Raw genomic sequence first — 21,034 nt, 5'->3', positions numbered from 1 at the left:
GAAAAAATACATGCTCTTCCTTTTAGACAAGGGTTAAAAAGGAAATCATTTCTTTTGCTGCACCGTTTTTCTCAGCAGGTGCACATCACTGCAATCAGGTAGGCTTCAGTGAGTGACAGCTGCTATCTACCAAGTTGAAAGGTCACAAATTCTCACCCCATTTCTATTTCAGTTTTGTAGACACTGGGCTCAGTTTGTGAGTATCTGAAGGTATGCCTAACTCTGTTACAAGAACTGGGCCTAGACCCAGAATAGGAGCCAGATACAGAGTGGTGCCTCAAGCCTTTCTTGTAGTGACACCAGCTCTGGCCAGTCAGGGCCCTTGGGTCATCACTACAGAGTCTTAGATTTGAGAGCCAGCTAGGATCCTAAAAACACTCCATCGTACAGATGAAGAAATCGAGGCCTAAAAAGAATAACAGTCTATGCTGTGATCACATGGATTATAAGATTTATCAGGATAGCCTCTGACCTCAAGTTGTCACCTGTTTTGTGCAAGGAAGGTAATACTCCAGGCTGCACTGATTAGGACCACCACTGCTGTGATCATCACGATGAAAGGATTCTGAGATTGCCCCCTGACTCAGGGGGAAATGATGCTGTGGTTGATCAGCAGTGTCTGTCTGGGGAGAATGTGGGGGCTTGGTGTGCTGTGTGTGACTTTGATTGAACGATGAAGGTTGATTGGTAATCAAAAAATGATCACATGATGTGAAGTATGCCGCAGAAATAAGTGCTCTAAAATCTTCCCAGAGGGTCAGGACCATTTCACAGAAGAGATGGCATTTGGTTTTGGTTTTGAAGAATAAGTATCAGTCTTCTTGACAAAGAAGGGAAAGGAGAAGACATTTCTTGAAGGAAGAATAGCTTGTGCAAGGGACCTGATATGTGGAGAGAAGGAAATTAATAATCCGTGAGTGCCTGCTGTGTGCTAGGCACTAAGCTGGGTCCTTCATGTATTATCTCGTTATTTAATTTTCATAATGACTCTTTGATTTTACAGAGGAAGTACAGGGACAAAGAAAATTAAAACGCCCAAGGTCATATAGCTACTAAGTAGAAGTGAGATTTTTAATTATTGGGACTCTAAAAGTAACTTTAGTGGTAGCCACTCAGAGGGACTTTGTAGGTGAGGAAGACTGGACAGGAGAGGGCGGATATCATTGGTTTGGTTGGATTTGGATGACTGAATTTGAGTTGCCTTTGGGACATTTAAATAGAGGTGGCTAGTAGGGTTGTTAGAATATGGCACTTAACTGATCTGGTTATGATAAAAAATTAATCGAAGACTCACTGGTAACAGCACAAGTCTAGTATGTGCATTTTCAGGCTTCTGCCTAACAGTGGGGATCTTTCTGCCTTTGCTATTTTAACGCAGGAGGCTATAAGTAATAAACTAATATAGTTTATGTTGCATGAGTGATTCAAATTACTGTCAATGCAATATTAAATCCAGAATTGATAGGAAAATGGTCTTACTTAGAAATTCAAGTGTTCTTGGCACAATACTATTTATTATCACCATGAGACCTGTGCTCTGGCAAAACTCTGCTTGTGTTCAGCAAAAGACTTTAGTATGTGAGTGTTCCTCTGCCAAAGTTCAACTTTTACCTACAAGAGAACAGTGTCTATTCCTTAGAAGGATGCTGGGAGGTACCACAGTTGATATGTGGCTGCTGGGATGGGGTGCAACATGCACGTGCATGCAGGGTCATTGAACCATGTTCAAAAAGGGAGGGTGTTTTGTTCTGTTTTGTTTTTACATTTGTGTAGTCTTGACCAGAAGGTAAAGCCCCCAAAGGGTTTTCACATTAGTGAATTCCAGTGTCCTGGGCCACTCCAGGACTCCTCGTTATCTTTTCTTTATAGACTTGTGCTCATGCTTTCCTTAGGGTGCAGGATGAGATACAGGCGTGTGAAGTAGCCCAGGCCTGATCCTCCTCGTTCCCTAGGATGATGATGAGGGGGAGGAGAACGATGACAACAGCCATTCCTATGAGGACAATGCAACCATATTTTATTGATTTTAAAATGTTTTCCCATTTTTTCCACGTCTGAGATGGAGGTGCATCTCATACTCAATACCACCTTGCAGTTGCTACTAGCCTGCAATAAAGTTAAATTCTTCCAGATAGGATTTGGGTCATTTCAGTGGCTACCTAGAGATGTTACCAACCTGAGACCACTTCAAATTGAATGATTTACTGAGTTTTTTCTTAAATCATACTGGCAGTGTGAACTTGTATCAAAACCTGCCTGAGTACCTGCATGTGGTTCGAATTCTCAGGAGAGATTATTTTCTCTTTCTCTCTTCTTGCTGTGCCTTTCTGAATACATGCTTTATTTCTGGGATATGCTAACTTTAGGGAAGTAGCATTATGGCGTCTCAGCTTTTAGCCAAGGTCTCTTATTAGTCTCCCCATCTTGTTGTTCTTATCATATTTAGAGTAATGGTGTGACTAACAATCGATACACTTTAGGTTTGATTAAAGATTGTAGCAATACATTTAACATTTACTGAGCATGTTCCCTTTGCCAGGCAGCACTGTAAGGCTTTTTTATCTAGTAAATCATGTAAAGCTCTAACAGTCATATTAGGTTGGTACTGTTGTTGCCCCAATTTCAGGTTAGAAAGCAGAGGCACAAAGAAGTTAAACTAGAACTGGTGCCCAAGTTCACACATATTAACTCATTTAATGTAGCTTGGCCGCCCTGAGTCTATGGATAGGCTGCTGGTGGCAATCTGTTTTCATTCCAGTGAAGTACTTGGCATAGTACTGGATACTTGTCAAGCACACAGCTCAGAAAATGGGCTATCAACTTTATTAGAAGGACAGAGTGCCCTTTCCTTACCTGTTTTTCATTCCCTGCTGTGGGATTCTTGCGTTAAGTGTTATCCTCAGACAAGAGTTGGTTTTCTAAAAATATATCAATTCTTGTCTTTTCATTATGTGTCATATGAAGGATGTTGCTCTAAGCAGGTTTAGTCCCATTCAGGTCTGCAAGTTCTATCTACCAGGAACTGTGAAAGCAATTCTCAGTAAAAGTCCAGTTCAACAAATACTCAACTTTTTCTCACTTCAGTTTATATTCCCTGTTCAATTCCTCTTCCACCCACCACAAGCAGATCAAACTACAACGAAATAACCTAGGAAGGTGAATTAAGAGGAAAAAGAAAAGAATAATGTGTGGGTTTCCCCTTATGAAAGATATATTTTTCCTAAAGATCCTAGTCTGATTTTTTTTGGGGGGGGATAATTTACTGTGTATCTTTAGATGAGAATACATTTTAATTCCTTTATTCTTTTTTCTTTCTCTTTATTTTCTTAATTTGTTCCACCAGTACTTACTGAACTATCTTCTAAATTCAGGATACTGAGTTTGATGTCCTCAGTAGTAGAGGTGTTTCTCAGACTTTGTTCATGTCCTCAAAACATTTTAAAGACAAAATTATAAGAGAATATTTTCCTCCCTCTCCCCTCCTCCTTACCTCTTTTCTCCTTCTTCCTTCTTCACCCACCCTACTCCACCCAGCCCCCTTCCATGAGCTGGAAGCCAGGGAGGGAGAGAAGACTTTGGGGAAGAAGCGTCATTGGAGCTGAGTTATACAGGGCCCAGCGGAAGTAAGGCCTGCTAGAGTGTGGTTGGTGGGGTAATAATATGGATGTAATAATTTATAGTTTTAATTTGAACAGTTCACCTAAAATGTCATATGGTGTGCTTGAGTATGATAGTGTTATGTTACAGAATTACATGCTTATGATTTTGTAATAAGAGATTTCGTAATAAAAAGGGGTGTTGTTTGTGCTGGACCCCGTATTTGATCTTGTATAGATGGGGATGGTAGAAAACAGCAGGGTGCCTGTGAGGAGCAGCCCCAGAAAAAGTCACAAAGACTAGGTAGCTGAGGGGCTTCGGAGAATGGTGAGAAGTCCAGCCTGAATCAAAAGAGAGATGAAAGATGAGACCAAAGCATACAGACTCCCCTTCTTACTTCACTGGCTATGGGGAAAATCACGTGAGGTGATAGCTCTGAATGTGTTTGAAAAGATAATGCTGTTTAATGCAAGGTCATGTAGGTTCACAGAAAAGAAGAGGTCCCAGCTGGTGTCACCATCATTGTCCTCATCACTGTCATACTTCTGGGAGGGACTCCCTCCCTAATGGCTCTAAGATGACCAGAATTTATCCTCATGCTCCACCTCAGTGTCTCAAACACCTCAAAAGTAAGAATTGGATGCTCAGAGACAAACTCATTTCTTTAAAAGTGAAAGATGCCAGTGGATGTTTGCAGAAGCCAGACAAGGCCAACAAAAGTCAGGTGGTTGAGGACACAACAAAAGCTTTGGGTCTGATTATCTAAGTACCTTTATTGTCCCTGGTTAGTTAGTACCTCTTTTCCCTCAACAGGATGCTAGGGGCACAGAGAGGGGACAGCAGGGGGACTGACACATTTCTTCCTGTAGTGGAAACATCATGAAAAAAAAACCAGCTTCAGGGCTTCTGCCCAATCTTTGATGTTTGCATCATGAGCACCAGCCATCCGGACTACATCATTTTCTATGTGTCTTCATGCAGCCACACTGAGGGACTGCTTTCTAGGCCCTTCAGGCTGCATACTCAATATCTACCTTTATCTCTGCTTTGTGTTTCTGAGGAGCTTTGATTTCTTTCTGGTATGTGAAAGGACATACGCTGAAGCAATTCTATAAAGATATAGAGACAAAATGAGATAAAACTGCTTTTATATAATTTTACAAAATAAAACGAACTCAGTGAATATAGCCATGATTGTTTTATTTGAGTCTGTAGCAGTTTTAAAAGTCAAATCTGGCCAGGAAAATCTAAGTCCCCTTCTCAAATAAAATAGGAAAAATGTGTAGATGTATTAAAAAGTTTTTTCATTATGGCTTTAAAATAGGTGTTAGAAAGTTCAGTGGGACTTCTTATGGCATTTGACAAACTCGTAATGCTTATGTTTACTTGAACTTCCCTATAGTGTTCGCAGCTATAGGAAGTCTCTGTTGGGAAAAGACATGTCTGAGGAAAATTTGGGTACCTGTAATTTTTCCCTAGGCCTAGCTTTTTGCATGGAATAGTTTATGACCATTGTGCCCATGGGGATTCTATTGCCTTGGTTTTTGTTTGCTGGATTTGTAAATGCTTATTGGATTATACCATGTCTGAAGTGACGTGTTGATGAGGGCTCCAAATCTTAATGTAGGTCACCATATAGATGGTGTCCTACCAATTTTAACCTTTTTTAAAAAACAAAACCATCAATATTTTGCTGTATAACCACATCTTCATTAAATGAAAGGATCGTGGAACTGTGGGGCAGAGAAAGGAAGACAAGCTCATTCTATCACGCGGTTCCTATAGACTGACTGCAATGAGACGCCATGCTATTGATTGACAAACGGCTCCTAATGTCTTCAGCAGAAGTGGAAGAATAATTGAATTATTTTCCCTGCGTACTAACCAGTGGTTCCCTGTATTTGTCTTTTTAATACCGGGAATAAAGCCAGATTTAGGCAAAATGAATTAAATTTGCCCACAAATTACTGATTTTGAAGTAAATATAATTATCATGTTTCAGATCAGCCTCTTCATTTTCCATATGAATTAAGTATTTTGTTTATTGACAAAATGTATTATAAAATCTACTTAAGGGCTAATACCAGTTTTTAAAATTTATGAAGCAGTTTTATAAGAACATTCCCATTGGTATGAGTAACAATTAACAGCTTAGTTAATTCACTCACTAGGACAGAGGCCTGAGTCAGATGATCTAAATTCAATACCTGTCTTTCCTGTGTCCTTGTTCTGTGACCTAGGCCAGGTCACTCAATCTTTCTATTGATACATCTCTGTTTGGTTTTTTTTTTTTTTTGGCCTGGAAAATGTGAATTACAGATGTATTTCTCCAACTGATAGCATTCAAATATTTTCTGTTAAGACTATAATGATTATTTATGCATATACACTCTATCTGGACTTTATTTCTAATGCCCCTAATAGAAGAATAAAAGCTAATCTCTGAAAGTATCAGTTGTACTTTTTATATCAATAATTTCATAGTGGTATGAAATAGTGATATTTGATGAAGAGGTCATTGTTGCTCTTGTCCTCCCCCCCCCAAAGGGTCTTTCCCACCTCCCTGTCCATTGTCCACTCTACTTCCAGAGTGAGCTTTCCAAAACCAAGCCTGATCCTGTCTATCTCATGTCTAAGCCATTCTTGGGTTCTACACTGTAATTTCAGTCTCTTACGGCATGATGTACAAGACTTTGCATAATCAGATCCCTTTTTGCCTCTTTAGCTCCACTTTGTCTGCCTTCTTCAAAGTCTGCTCTAAAAATCTATTTCTTTTGCCTTAGCACATTTTCTTCATCAGCCTCTTGGATTCTGAAATGCTGGTTTTTCTCCCCTGTTAACCTTGTTAGGCATTAACTTCTCTCTTCCTGATGACCTCAGTAATTCCGTCACCAGCCATGGTGTCTAAGGCTGTCCTTGGCAAGCTCCTGTGTGGACTCCACCAATCTTGGACAATCCATCTTTTCATTACCTTCCTCTTCTTATCCTCCCAACAAATGAGTGAGTTTTCCCATAGTTCAGTAGAGTTCAATAAGCAGCATCCAAAGAATTTGTTGATTCAATAGCTGAAACAAAACAAAGACTTCATGTATATACTCAGAACTTTACTAATTTATCCTGTACTGCAAGTATAGTAAAGATCCTTTACTGCAGTAAAAGATTTTACTGCATTCAGGGAGAGCCAGGCTTGGAGCCTGACCAAGGACACAAAGTAGAACTGCATTGATTACACAACTTTTTTACATGGGGGAAGAATTTCTATTTGATAATATCACAAAAAGGCAATAGGTAAGGTCTCATCAATATGTAAAATGATTGAGCACCAATATAAATAATACAAATGATAGCATATGGACAGAAGTATACATTTTTTTCCTGGGAAGAAACTACTTCAGTCATTCAGTAATATTATTTAAATAGAAAAATACACCTCTGTACTGTTGTGTGTATTTTTGAAGAAGAAACAAAGTGAAATCTAGGAACTGACCAAATTAATAGTTAAAGACTGTGGCTAAAGACTCTGTGGTAGAAAAAATAAAAACATACAAATGTAAATATAGCTTCCAGATTTGCTAGCTATTTCTTCCAAATCTGCAACTGTTTTCTCTCTAAATCATGAATTCTCTGTGGGTTTTATTTTGAAATAGGTATTTCTACTATAAGTCTGATAAATGATATTTCAACTCTAAAGAGCAAGAAACTGAAATGCCACATTTTTGATGCATATTTTTGCAGCACAGAGGGGACTAAATTCTAAATGTCTCAGCTTTAAAAGCCCCTTCAGACTTACCCAAAATGAAGAACCAAGAATGAGAAAGCTTTCCCTAGAGCAATTCATCAGATCTGTTTTGGCACAGTGACATTCTTCCAGAGCTGTGTGGATAAGTTTCACTGAATAGTTCAAAGGTTTGCAGCTGCTTGGAATATTTGAGAAAAAGATGTCTCTAAGTTCTTTCATGCATTTACATGGGCTGGCCAGTCCTCACGAACTGGCTAATGTCCACTGGGGCACTGATAATTAGTAGTTACAGCATAATGATGACATCTGGTTTTTGTGTGCTCGCTGTGTGTCTGGAACTATGCTCCGCACGTCCTACGTATTGTGTCATTGCACGTTCATGCTTTTGATGTTAAGGGAATGACATACTAAGTCTATGTCAGTTTTTTTTTTTTTTTGCAGTATGCAAGTTTGTCAAGCTGGGTCTTCTATATTATAAATTTGACAAGTCCCTACTGCTATTTTCACTTACCTAATTTTTGGCTGTTGAATCTAGGAGATGCTCTGATTACTTCAGTAAAGGCATCAGCGATCACTTCCATAAACAAATTGTTAGATATCGGACACATGTATAAACAGGTAGAATCTTCTAATTTGCTTCTAATAGTCTGTCATGTTGGTTTTCTGTTTTTCTGCACCTCACCACATCTATACAGCGTACAAATTTAATGAGCATGTGTGACTGAATACATTCATGTAAATCATGCATATCAGTATTTCGTTACTTCCCTCCTGCCACGCACACACACATTCTTCCTGCATTCTGGTATGTGTAGACTTCAAAAAGCCTCATCTGTGGTTTCTGTTTTACTTGCTGAAGCTCAAGGTCACGATCTGGCAAAAGTGACTACCACAAAACGCATATTCATGTTATGTCCTGTTGTCCATGCCCCCTGGAGCACAGAGTGTGCTTGAAATTATACTGTTTCAAGTGAAGTTTCAGGGCGGTTTTAAAGCAGCACTATGAGGATGTTTTCATGTTAAATAAGAGTTTGGGAACGTGAAGAAAAGTAGAGTCAGGTCCAGACAGCACAGTAGGAACTGGACTGGAAGCCTGAGCTATGAAAGGGACACCTCTGCCCATTTCAGGTCAAGCACAGAGGAATCAGCGTCTGGCTTCCACTCTCCATTTGCTTGCCTCACCTTCTCTGTGCTTGTTACTTGATTTCCTTCCATAGAGCAGGAGAGGCAGACATGTGTTACTTGGAAGCAGGCTTTTACAACTATGATTTCACCCCATATTGAAGTTTCTCTCAAAATGGTTGATTTATTTTCTTTCATGTATGTGTTAGGTATGTGTTGCTAGGCACGATCAGATAACCCACAAAGGCTATCCACACCTTTGTCCCCAAACCCTCAGCCATGCAATGCAGTGTGACAGCCAAGAGAACCCGAGAGCCTCGCTGGGCTCTGGAGTAGATAAAGGCACAAATCCCATCTGGGTCTCCTTCAAAGCAGGCTGCTGTTTTGCAACAAGCTACCAGATGGTGATAAAAAACATTCTTACCTGTTTACTCAATGGGTGACTGGCCTCTTTGCTTTCATTTAGCCATCTGTTCTGGTTTGTGTCCCTTTAAACTTGTAAGATCCATCACCTCATTTAAACTGTTACCTTGACATATTGCAATGTTGTGGACAGAATGATTCCACAGAGGAGCAAATTAAAATGTTTTTTCATGATTAGAAGCTTCAGTGAGGTGAAGCTGTAGTAGTTAGTGGTAAGATGAGGGGTTTTGAGGAGGCAGAACTCAAGGGACTTTTAGGTGATTGAAAAATTAGGTGTTAGACAGTGAGCTGGGGACATTGCAAATCACTAGGGCTGAGCAAGAGCAAAGAATTCCTTTGGGTGTCTGGTTTCTTTGGGCTTATTCTTCTGCCCAGAGACACTGTGATCATGGGCCCAGGGAGGATATAGGGGCTAGCTTTGGGTTTCTTTTCTCCTTTTGGGACATTTTATGAAGAGAAAAAAAATCTGATTATACCAGGAAGTGGTGAGTTGAAAAATAGCAATTACCTCAAAAATGCTTAGTTATTCTCAGAAAGCTATTTGGCATCACTTAAGTTGGAAGAAGAATCAGAAGCCAAGCCCAACTTTTAGGGGAACATTTCCTTGCATCTCTACCCTGCACTTGAAGGCAGAGTTGTTCCTGATGTCTGCCATCAGCTCCAAACTTGACCTCCCACCCGACTCCTTGACAACTCCATCAGATGATGGACCAGTCCCTGAAAACTAAGACTTTGAAAGCCAAGGGCTTTATCTTCCTATTCTCTTACACCATTTCTTTCTCTGACCACCCTGGTTTTCCCTGATATGACCAGTATTGTTTCAGTTACCGAGGCTCAAAATATCAGTCATCTCTGAATTTTTTGTCTGCCAATTCTATCCAATCAGTAGCCGAGTTCTCTGCCTTTCACCTCAGTGGAGTTTCTCATGCTTTTTCCACCTTTTTATTTCCCCTGCCACTGCTCTAGTTTTCCATCCTTCATTACCTCTATCCTAGCTGGCTGGAATAACTTAAGTAGTTGCTGCCTACCTTTAGTTTCTCCCCGCTCAAAGCATCCTAAATGCCAGTGTTTGATTATAATTTATAACAGTCACCTTTGAAAAAGAAATCAAAAGCCTCCTTTAGTTTACCATCACCTAACAAACTCAATAGACTTCTCTCAGCTTGGTGTCTGAGGCAGTCCATCAAGTTATCATCAGTGTATCTAGCCTTTTCTTTTTCTCTGTGCACAGTAAGACTCACTGCTGTGTGGTTAGGAATAGCCCCATGTTTTCTTGCCTCTTTGCTCTGATTCTTCTAGCTAAAAGCTCCTCTCACACATCTTTACTGATTAAAATACATGCATTTTATCAAGCCCAGTCTCCACAACATCTCTGCTTTCTCCCACCCCAATCAGATACAGTTGCTCCTGCTCTTACTCCATAGCAACTCATTTAAGGGTTTGTTCTTATGCTGCTTGGCATGCATTTCTCCCCTACCCTTATTGTTAGCTTTTTTTTCAATCCTCACCCAAGGATATGTTCACTGATTCAGAGAAAGAGAGAGAGAGAGAAACATCAATGTGAGAAAGAAACATCGATTAGCTGCCTCTGGCATACAACCTGACCAAGGATTGAACCCACAGCCCAGCATGTACCCGAGTGGAGATCAAACACACCACATTTTGGTGTACAGGATGATGCTCCAACCAACTAAGCCACCCATCCAGGGCTGTTTGCTTTTAAAATCTTACTTGTACATATCCTATAGCACAGGTGAAAGTTTCCTGCATGTAGAAGGTGCTAGATAAACACATAGGGTAATGATTGATAATGAGACTGTCTATATGAATGCAAAAAATGTGTCAAGGACCTGGAACACAGAGATCAGTATGACATAGCATATCCCAGCTCTCCAGGAACTCACAACTACATGGAGGAAATGAGGCATAAATAATCATACAATGAAAAATATACAATAGAAGTGACTTCAAGGTATGGGAGTGGTGGGACTTCTCACCTCTAACAGGACAGATGTGTTGGGGGTGAAGAGATGGTGGCTGAGGGGGAACTGAGCAGTTAGCAAGGGCTTCCAATACTTGGGAATGTCAGTAAGTGTTGTCAAGGAAGATAGGTAAGAAAGGGTAGGGATGGAATGGAAAGATAATCTAAAAAAAGATGTTCTGCTTGCTCTCAGAGCCTCAGCACACTAACACAACCTAGTCACCAAATAATTATTTTCTGTTTCCAAATAAAAATATCCTACATCACAACATCCTTTGATACCTTTGAAATAGAAAGGGAGAGGAATAAAGGAACCTCTGCAACTGCTTTTGATTGAAAGTCACTCATTCATTCTTCTTCTCTTTTTTAAAATGTCTTACAGAGAAAGTCTGTGGTTGCAGTGAGCTTTGTAGCAGCGTTTCTCTTCCTGCTGATTGTGCGCCTTGTAAATGAACTGAATTTCCCATTGCTACTAAACTGCTTTGGACAACCTGGTACAAAATGGATACCTTTCTCCTACACCTTCAGGCGGCCCCTTCGAACTCACTATGGATACATAAATGTGAGGACGCAAGAGGTAAGACCTCAGAGGGTTACCTAGGATTCAAGAGTATCCATGGTAACTGCTTTTCTTCAGGAACAAGATGACCTTCAGTCACTGAAGTTACTCTCTCTGCCGCACCAAGCTTCTCTGGGTTCATGACATTTTCTGTCTTCTCATTCTTAGACATTTACTGACATGTGTTCAAGTCTGCTGCCCTTCCTACATCAAATATGATTCACTGGCTTCATGTGGAGTTGAGGAAGCAATTATCTGTTTTCCTAGTGCTTTGTTGCATAGCATACATAGCTTTCCATTTATTAACTCTGATCAGCAGTTACCAGCTAAGAGAACTGGCTGGTTTTATTTCCTGGAGGTCAGCTGGTTGGGGACAGCTCTTTGTAGAATTGCAGAAAATCATTTATACTTTTTTAAAACCCTATAATTCTTAGACCTGGAGCTAGAAAAGGCCAAGCTGATTTTAAAACTCTTAGTGGCTGCAGAGATAATGGTATTTAAAGAGTTTCCAAATTTAAAGGTGTTAAAATAATTTTAATCCTATAATCACAGAACCTCTAAATCTTCGTAGCCAGTTGATGGTACAGAAGACAGTGGAGGCAGATCGACAACTGGAAAGCGCACACTGTGCCAACACTTTTGCGAGCCAGGGTTTGTATCACAGAGAGAAGGAAAAAATAATGGACCTCACAAAAGGTGTAGAAGGTATAGAAGTGGTTAATAAAAGTGTTCACACTGTTCGTCATGCAGTGGGATGAATGTGAGGTTAATATTCATAGAGGCAAAGTCTGAGCCTGTTTGAAATTGTTGGTAACATGGGTACAAGTCCTTAGTGTGTCCACATCACTGAAAGGGTTTTGGATCCGATCCTGCTGAAGGGTAATTTTGTAAAGTACTAGAGAGGAGAGTTACACACAGAGTGCTACTCCTGTCCCGAAAGTTATGGTTAGCATCGGGATGGGTGTTAAAAGCTGGCTTGGGTCTTCCCCTTTTGCAGGCAACATTATACTCAAGTCTTTGCATCTGATTCATTTGATCCTTGGAAAATGATTTCTGTAACTGCAGGATTTACAGACTTTTTATTAGACCTTTATAGTTAAAAAGAAAAAGGCTCTATTAATAACACATAAATTCTTAGGAGCTTTACTTGATGTTTGTCCTTTAATTGGCTTTAAATTATTTTTTAAAGGGCCCATTACTTGAACTTGTTGCTTGTCCTAATAAATTGATTACTTGTATAAAAATTATCACAGAGGATAGTTTGTCTCACTCTCGTGTTTCGTTACTTTTATTTCTGGCTGCCATTTAATATTCTGTAACTCTTCTGGGTCCTGTTAATCACTTCACAAGTGCCTGTCACAGGCAGAAAATGAAACATCTGACTGAAGTGTTTCACAAATTACTCTCATGAGGCAAATCCCACCCAAAATCAAGGACCCCCTCATTTGTTTAAATATTAATGAGTTGGATTTTGGAGTGTTGATGGAAAAACTGACCTAGGGAACCTGTTATTAAAGAGTCATATTAACCAAGCCACCTTTCCTATTCTTTTGGTGTAGTTTTTAATACGATGACTTTACTACAGGATATCGATCATTATTTTGATCCTTTGCAGAGTCTCTTTCTCGAGAGGAAGCATGAGTACTGGAAGGAGTTTTTTTAGGGTTTAAAGGCACACAGGCAGGCATGGTTTGAATGAAAATAGGGATAATGGTCTCAAATAGCAAAGTTATCATGAGGATCAAACAGAACAAAGCACATGAGGTACCCAGTTTCAAACTGATGCTCAATGAATGTGTTTCTTTTACCTCTCCTACGCTGATCAGTTATGACTTGAAGTGCTCAGTATGAATTACACCAAAATACCAAAGCCCAGAATAACAGACTTTGTGTTTAAATTTTAAAGGCCCTGGGTTCAGGGCCTTTGAACTTACAAAGGAGCTCACAATCTCATACAAAATCAAGGTTTTGCAACTTAAAAACACAATGAGAAGAGGGAAGAAAGCACAAGGAAGTGTCACTGCACACCAAATACCAGATGGGCAAAAAATTAAGAATCTGATGATAGCAAGTGTTGGTGAGAATGTGAAACAACAGGAACTCTTAAATACTGGTAGGTGGAATATAATAAACTGGAACAAGTGTTTTGGGAAAACAGCTTCCCATTGTTGTATAACTTTGAAGACCTGTATCCCGTGCCCAGCATTTGCAGTCACTGACACATTCACTCAGACAAACTCAGCAGCACAGGCATTGACAGGCTCGGACAACAGGTATGGCAGCATGGTTCATGGTCACTGGGACCTAGAGGCAACCCACATGTCCATCAGTAGGAGAGTGGGTTAAAGTCGTGCTACATGTCCTGGAATACCATACAGTGGTGGAAATGAAGAAGCTGTCACCAGATGTGACAACATATGTAAATTGTGCATGACCATTATTTTGAGGGAAAGATGCAAAAATAAAAGAATACACACAGTGTGATTCCATTTATAGATCATAGGAAGAGGCAAAACTAAATAATGTTGCTTAGGGTCATATATAGGAAGGAGTAAAACTAAAAAGAAATAAAAAAGTAAGGAAACTATTATCATATAAGTAACAAGAGAGGTTACTCTGAGAAATTACTCTGAGAAAATATTTGGTTTGTGAGCAGTGTGGGTTCCTGGGATATCAGCAAATAGCCTATGTCTCCATCCAGTTGGAAGTTACATGGGTGTTCACATTCTAAATATTTTTAAGTATACATTTGTGTCATTTTCATTTTTCTGCATGTCTATTTTATAATAAAAATTTTAAAATATATTCTGAGCCCAGTAGGATATTTATTGACCAGGAATCACCCAAAGCATTTCATCTGATTTAATACAAGAAATAACTAAAAAGAAGCAGTGAGGCATTAAGCTCGTGAAAACAAACTAGCAATATTTGAAATATGCAATTTCATTTTATGCGATGACTAGCAGATATACAGGCACCTTATTCTAGTGTATGCATGATAGCGAGACCCCATATTGTAACATGAGTGAAGGTGATGAGCAGAAAATTTTGCATGGGCATTGACAAACAACACCTAAATAAACTGGCTTTCCCTCCAGTTCTCAGCTAAATTGACAGGATAGTAGAATTTGCAGGGTGGCTCTCTACATCTCTCCTCATTGATTTTATTTTTCCTTCTCACAATCTCAACCTCTGCCATTGGTGTTCACCAAATAATAGCTTCAGGTGCCATCCTTCCCAGAGATAGCTGCATTAAATAAGATTTAGGAGGAAAATGTTTTCATAGAGCCAAAGTAATACAGCTAATATGATAGGTGGTAGATTTTATATTCTGGGGCAAATAGCTTCAATAGTGACCTTCAAACCTTGCTCCAAAAGTGGCCATAGACTCCGATGTCCCCGTTCACCCTATTCGTGTCTGGAGAAGGGTCAATCGCCTTATCTGAGCTGAGGCAAGTGAACATCAAGCTGACCCATTTATTTTAAGGTCTTGGTTTTTGAGGTTTTCTCAGAAGGTTTTCAGAAGAAAACACAGGCTTGCTAGACATGGGCAGACTTGCAAGAAATTCCTTAAACATGTAGACAAGCCTGCAATGATTTCCAGATCTAGAGTATCTGCAAACACAATTGTTGATGATAGTTTTACCGGCTGATGCTTCATCTGGACCAGACATTGCTGTCACTAGACAAAGACTTTATGAGTGGAAACGCTTATAAGAAAAAAATGTCTTTCCACTACTGTCAATGACAAGATGGGGGTGGCTGAATTAGGTTGAAGATTTAGTAGATGCAGTAGAGAGCTGGGTTGCTTGGGAGCAGAATCTGATTCTCTGATTATCTTTACAAAAAAATATGAGATGAGCTCTGGCCCTTTGGCATGGCCCAAGGGGAAGCACAGGTGACCTGTGGATCTGTGACAGCCTGCCCTGAAGGCCTCACCTAGAGGAAGTTACACCCAGTTCAGGCTCAGCTGCATTTGATCAACTCACCCAGTTTCTGAATGACCTGTTCCCAAGGGAAATAAAAGAAGTAAAAATATAGGGAGCACAGAAAAGATAAACACGTGAACTTGTTTGCATTTCACATTCCTCCTGATCCACAGCCATGAAAAGGAATATGTTGTGAAAACTATGAGGACTGTTCTAGAAGAATTGGAATGAAAAAATAAAAAAACTGCTCCCTCTCTACAACGACAACTTAAATACAACGCAGTTGGTGATTGGCTCCCAGGCCTTGGCCTGTCTCTTCCCCTGTAACCAGTGCGAGTGAAGGTTCTTATGTTTAGGGGAGGGGAAGTCTTGAGAATCAGGGAAGCTAAATGAGTGCCAGCTAACTGGGTGATTGCTGAAATCCTGAATTTTCCTGGCCACAGAACCCAGAATTCTTCATTCCATACTTTGTTTGAGCTGACAACAACCATGAGGTAGTGTCAATACAAAGTTTGGACCAGGAGTGATTTTGATTTTGTGACAAGGTTTATACTTTCCTTTGCTCCCTACCTCTGTTAACTGACTGAACCCCAAGCTGCCCAGACTTGCCCTGCCAAGTCATCACTGTATTAACAATGCAACCTTCCATTGAAACAGGACTAAACTGGGGGGACCCCACCTATAACATTAAGGCAGAGTTACTGCATTATTGACTGATCTTAGACATAGTAAAAAGCATGACCCATATGTGGCTGGGAAAAAAAAGCCTATGCTTAACAATATCCTGTGAACTCTACTTTTTCCTTAACATGATTTTTAATGGTTCATTTAAAAATAATTAATTGTAGTGGAAAGGGGAAGTGTAAACTACTAAAGTATGGCAGGACTTCGTTCAAGGCAGCTATTGTTTCTCCCCGCTGTGACTGTGGCAGCTTTTGAGGGAAAAGGAAGAAATTAACTTCAAGTAGATTTTGTGTGCAGTTTCCACATCATGGAATCGGTCACGCTGCTGTCTCTGTTGTTGGGTGACCTGCTGTGAAGACATTGCTCAGAAAAAGTGACCCGCAACCTATTTGCATTAACCACCAGATAAGCTCTGACACTCACCAGAGTACCACATGCAGATCTTCCTGGTAATCAGTGGGGATGACAGATGTCTCCCTCAGATCTGATAAGAAAACCCTAACGTACCAGGCACGTGGAGGTTTTCTGGTATTTGGGGAAGAGTGACCTTTCAGATGGTCTTTAAGTGTGCTAAGTGAAGAAGCACACGATTTCTAAAACACAGCAATCAAATTGTAGGGCTGTGTTTGGATTTGCTTAATAATTTAATAAGGCTAAAGCAACACCACTTTAAAAAATGAGAATGTTTGAAAGTAGATGAAATAAGAGTACTTAGGACCAGTTGCTGTGACAGACAGGCCACATAGGCCTAATGAGAGATGCGCATAACATATTGCTGTCGCAATAGAATTTCCCAAATTGTGGTTATAGCCACAATTAAGGAACAGAGCTGACATGCCTGGCAACAAAAGCACACAATCCACACATCCAAATAAATGTCCACGTATAATTAAAGCTGACATGAATGGGTTTTTTTATACTTGGGAATATAGGTTTTGGATTTTACATAACTATATTGAAAACAATTATATGTAAATATGTTTCAAAAGTTTAAAATTCATCAATTTAATTGTTAATTGAAAGCTGAATATTCACATTTGTATAATCATAAGGCGGAGAAATTTCAACTGTTAAATTGTTATAGAAAAGGAAACAACTAAATTAACATATAATAAAGATTACTTACTTGGCATGTGCATATTGGATTAATCAATTTCAAGATAAAATATCTTTTTCCTAAGTATGAGGGCATATATTTGCTGAGTGGAGAAGAGATTCTGTTTCTCCGTCTGGCTGTGAAATAGCAACTTCCAAACAATGGCCACCTCTCGAGGCAGCCTACGCTCTAGTGCCAAAGGAGAGGGGCAGATGTCACGGCGGGTTGAAACAATTTCAGAAAGCATTTGTGGGAGAGGTGAGACGTGCAGGAGAAGGAACTGGGTGAGATAGAAAGAAGAGAAAAAATAGAGTTGGACATGTAGGAAAGGCTTAATTCTCCTTTGTTCCCTTCTAGGCTCTTTGGTCCAATAATTAAATTGACATAAGAGAGATTACCAAGAGAAAAACAAATTTGATTACAGGTAGGACTTCTACAAAATATGAGACCCAAAAGGCAACCATGTTATTGAGACTTCTCTACTATCCTGAGCCAAGGGAAGGAGTAGGAGTCCAGGGCTCCAAAGGAGGGGGAGGCAATCCACAGGAAATTTGTACATTTGGTATAATGTACAAATGTTTCCTCTGCCATGAAGACAGGTTTATCAGATGAAGAAGTTTTATCTCTAGTAATAGCTCTCTTCCTGGTACAGGACCTCTATCTAATGTAAATTTCCCATACAAAAAGGTAACTTGTATTATGTTTTCAAAGTTTCTCCTGTGTCTGCAGCGCAAAAGAATCCTCGTGCCAAAGAGGCACATCTTGCAGTGGCATGTCCTGCTGCCCTTCTGGGAAAAGAGTGAAAGCAAAAGTTCAGAATACAAAGGTCTGTCCAGAAGTATCCATCCACACACTATGAAAAAGAGAGACATTTATTGAAGAGGATGCAAGAAACATTGTATATAGGTTAATAACACCACAGTCCCCTTCAAAGTAGGCACCTTGGGATTTCACACAGTTCTCGCAATCACCATCAGCTCCTCTGTCATATTTGCCTTAATCTCACTGATGGTCTGAAATCTCTTCCCTTTCAAAGGTGACTTTAGTTTTGGGAAAAGCCAGAAGTCACAGAGCGCGCCCAATCTGGGTTGTAGCGGGGCTGAGTCACATGGGTGATTTGATGTTTCGCCAAAAAACTGCATGAGATGTGATGCATGAGCAGCTGCATTGTCGTGATGAAGCTGCCAATCACAAGTTGCTAGAACCTGTGGACATTTTCATCACATTGCATCTCTCAACTGATGGAGAACATTGAGGTAGTTCTCCTTATTCATTGTTTGGCCTGGAGGGATGTACTTGCGATGGACAACACCTTCCCAATCAAAAAACAGTTAACGTGGTCTTGATCTTGCTGCAACTGTGCCACACCTTCTTCATCATGGGGAACCAGGTGACTTCCATTGGAGTGACGGGACCTCCATTTCCAGATCATAGCTGTAGACCCATGATCCATCACCAGTTATGACCTTCTTGAGGAAATCTGCTTCATTGGTAGTGGTTTGAATCAAGTCATTAGCAACTATAGCACAATGTTCCTTCTCGTCTGGTAGTAGAAGCCTCAGAAAAATTTCGCCATGACATGTTTCATGCCAAGATCTTGTGTCAAAGTCTCAGATGCAGTACTTTTGGGAATCCACAGATTAGCATCTAGTTCTCTCACTGTCAGTCACTGATCTTTGTTGACTGCAGCCCGTACACATTCAACATTCTCAGGTGTTCTGCTTGTTGCAGGCCTTCCAGAATGTGGATCACTTTCAACAAATTCTTGACCATCTTTGAAGCATTTGTGCCACACTTTTATTTGTGCTGCCCTCATTACATCATCCCCAAAGCCTTTCAATTCATCCAAATTGTTTCTGTGGAGGAATGTTCAAGCTTAATGCAAAATTTGATGCAGATTTTGTTGCTCTACCTGCTCAGTCATTTTTTAATGCAATGGCCACACAGTACACGTGTTCACTCAATGGCCTCTACCACCCCCACAGACTAGTGCAGTAAAGTTGTCGTGTTGTTCACACATGTGCATCACAGTCCACTCTCCTTGGCTTCCAGGTTACATTGATGTTGCACAAACGATTCTCATTATGTTAACAATGGCTTGACTTTTTACAGAAAGACCTCGTATACACTGTCCCTCTTCCTTCCATTCTTAGCACTCCTAGCAGGCCAAGGGTACTACACCAAAGTCACAGTAAACTCCTGTCTGTGCTGGTGGTCATCACTGCCTGGCGCTCCATTGATTAATTTCTTACCCTTCCCTAGTTCCATTACCCTTTATTCTAATCTCTGGGCTCCTCATTTTGTTTGGTTGATTAGGCAGTCTTGGAGAACTCTTACCTTGGTGCTGCTGACCTGAAAACTACATAGGAGGCCAGGCCACTTAAAATGCTTCTTTCTGTGTACCCCAACATGGAAGTGGAACCCCATACCCATAGCACCCTGAGACACTGCCACATGTCTGCATGATTCTATGTCTTTCCAGGGAAGGAAATCAGACACATTTAGGAGCAATACAGAAGCTAATCTGACTGAAATGCAATTTACCCTGGGTTATAGATGATAGAATAAAATTGCTGGAAAGGGAAAAGCCACAAATATTTGCAAAATAGTAATACATATAATATATATCCATATCCATTAACCAATATATACAAATAAACAGACAATACATCCATGCAATATATACATATACACATGCTAACAGAACAATTTATACTTTCTTAAATATGAACATGCATAGACTATATACATATATATTACATTATATAATAAAGTGGTTAATATATAATTGTATATACATATATAATAATATATACTATATGTATATATATATAATTAGCCATTTAGTGCCTCTTATGCTTGCCAGCTCTCCACTACCCCTTTATTACAGAAACAATCACTACCCTTCTGACCACATGGGTGTGCAGAAGATTCAGCCTAGTGATTGGTCAAATGAGTGATTGGTCAAGAGGTGGATACATGGCTCAAGATGAGCCCTTCTGAGCCCTTCCCAGATTTTATAGTTCTAAGTAATGCTGTGGGAAAGATCCTCCTTTCTTTGGTAGTAGAGTGTTGAGACGTGGTTCTCTGGGCGTCAGTGGCTGTAGTCCCTGGAGAGAATGAGACCAAGACACTGAGAGACACGCTAAGCACTTGAAGAGCTAAAGTGAGGGCCTGGACGATTCTCTAGTGCTGAGACCAGCTGTTCTCGAAGCCAGTCTACCCCTCCCCCTGTGGTTTGGGTAAATAAGCCAGTAAATCCTTCTTTTTCATGTCTGCTGGTTTGAATTATGCGTTGGTTGCTTGCCACCAAAAGAGTCCTAATTGACATGCACATTATACATTACAGTCATTTTATAATAATAACCACCAGGCATCCTGAAACTCATCTTTAGACAAGATGCTGCCTGAAGGATGAGAGGGACCATTTTTTCAAACCCATGGTGAAAACTTTGGGAGTCTGGGCATGGGAAGGACTCACATCTGTCAGTCCATCTGTCTGCTCAAATAAATGTCCACAGAGATGCATGCTTTCTATCTTCCTGCAGCGGGACATATATTTGGGAGACCAGATTGTCTTTTGAAAAAGGAAAGTGAAGTTCTCAATTTTCCAAGGTCACAAACCCAGAAAATGGCTGGACAAGACTGATAACTACTGAATTTCTAATCTTACTCAACTGATAAATCAAACACTTTTTAAATTTTAATTTTTCAGAAGAAATCTTGCCTGTTGCTATGAGATATCATCAGTCAAAATAGATTGATTTTCACTTTACAAGTCACATTTGTTATTGATGAAAGATCCATTATCATAGTTTTCAATGTAGTAATTGGTTCCCCAGGAAGATATAAGGGGATTTTATTCATTACAAACCTTAGGTATAAAAAATGCCCATTTACCAAC

General features: G+C 40.0%; 1 protein-coding gene across 2 annotated transcripts in view; it reads left to right on the top strand.

Moving 5' to 3' along the window:
* Positions 1 to 21,034, top strand: part of ST6GALNAC3 (ST6 N-acetylgalactosaminide alpha-2,6-sialyltransferase 3) — a 496,586-nt gene that overhangs the window by 197,456 nt on the left and 278,096 nt on the right. For both annotated transcript variants that reach the window (XM_045835305.1, XM_045835306.1), the window contains exon 2: positions 11,245 to 11,439. In XM_045835305.1, coding sequence (XP_045691261.1) covers positions 11,245 to 11,439 — 195 coding nt within the window. The remainder of the gene's footprint in view (positions 1 to 11,244; positions 11,440 to 21,034) is intronic.

The sequence above is a fragment of the Phyllostomus hastatus genome, unplaced genomic scaffold, assembly GCF_019186645.2.
Source record: "Phyllostomus hastatus isolate PE091 unplaced genomic scaffold, TTU_PhHast_1.1 phas_contig_209, whole genome shotgun sequence".
Taxonomy (NCBI): Eukaryota; Metazoa; Chordata; class Mammalia; order Chiroptera; family Phyllostomidae; genus Phyllostomus; species Phyllostomus hastatus.
This window is presented reverse-complemented; position numbering and strand designations above follow the sequence as displayed.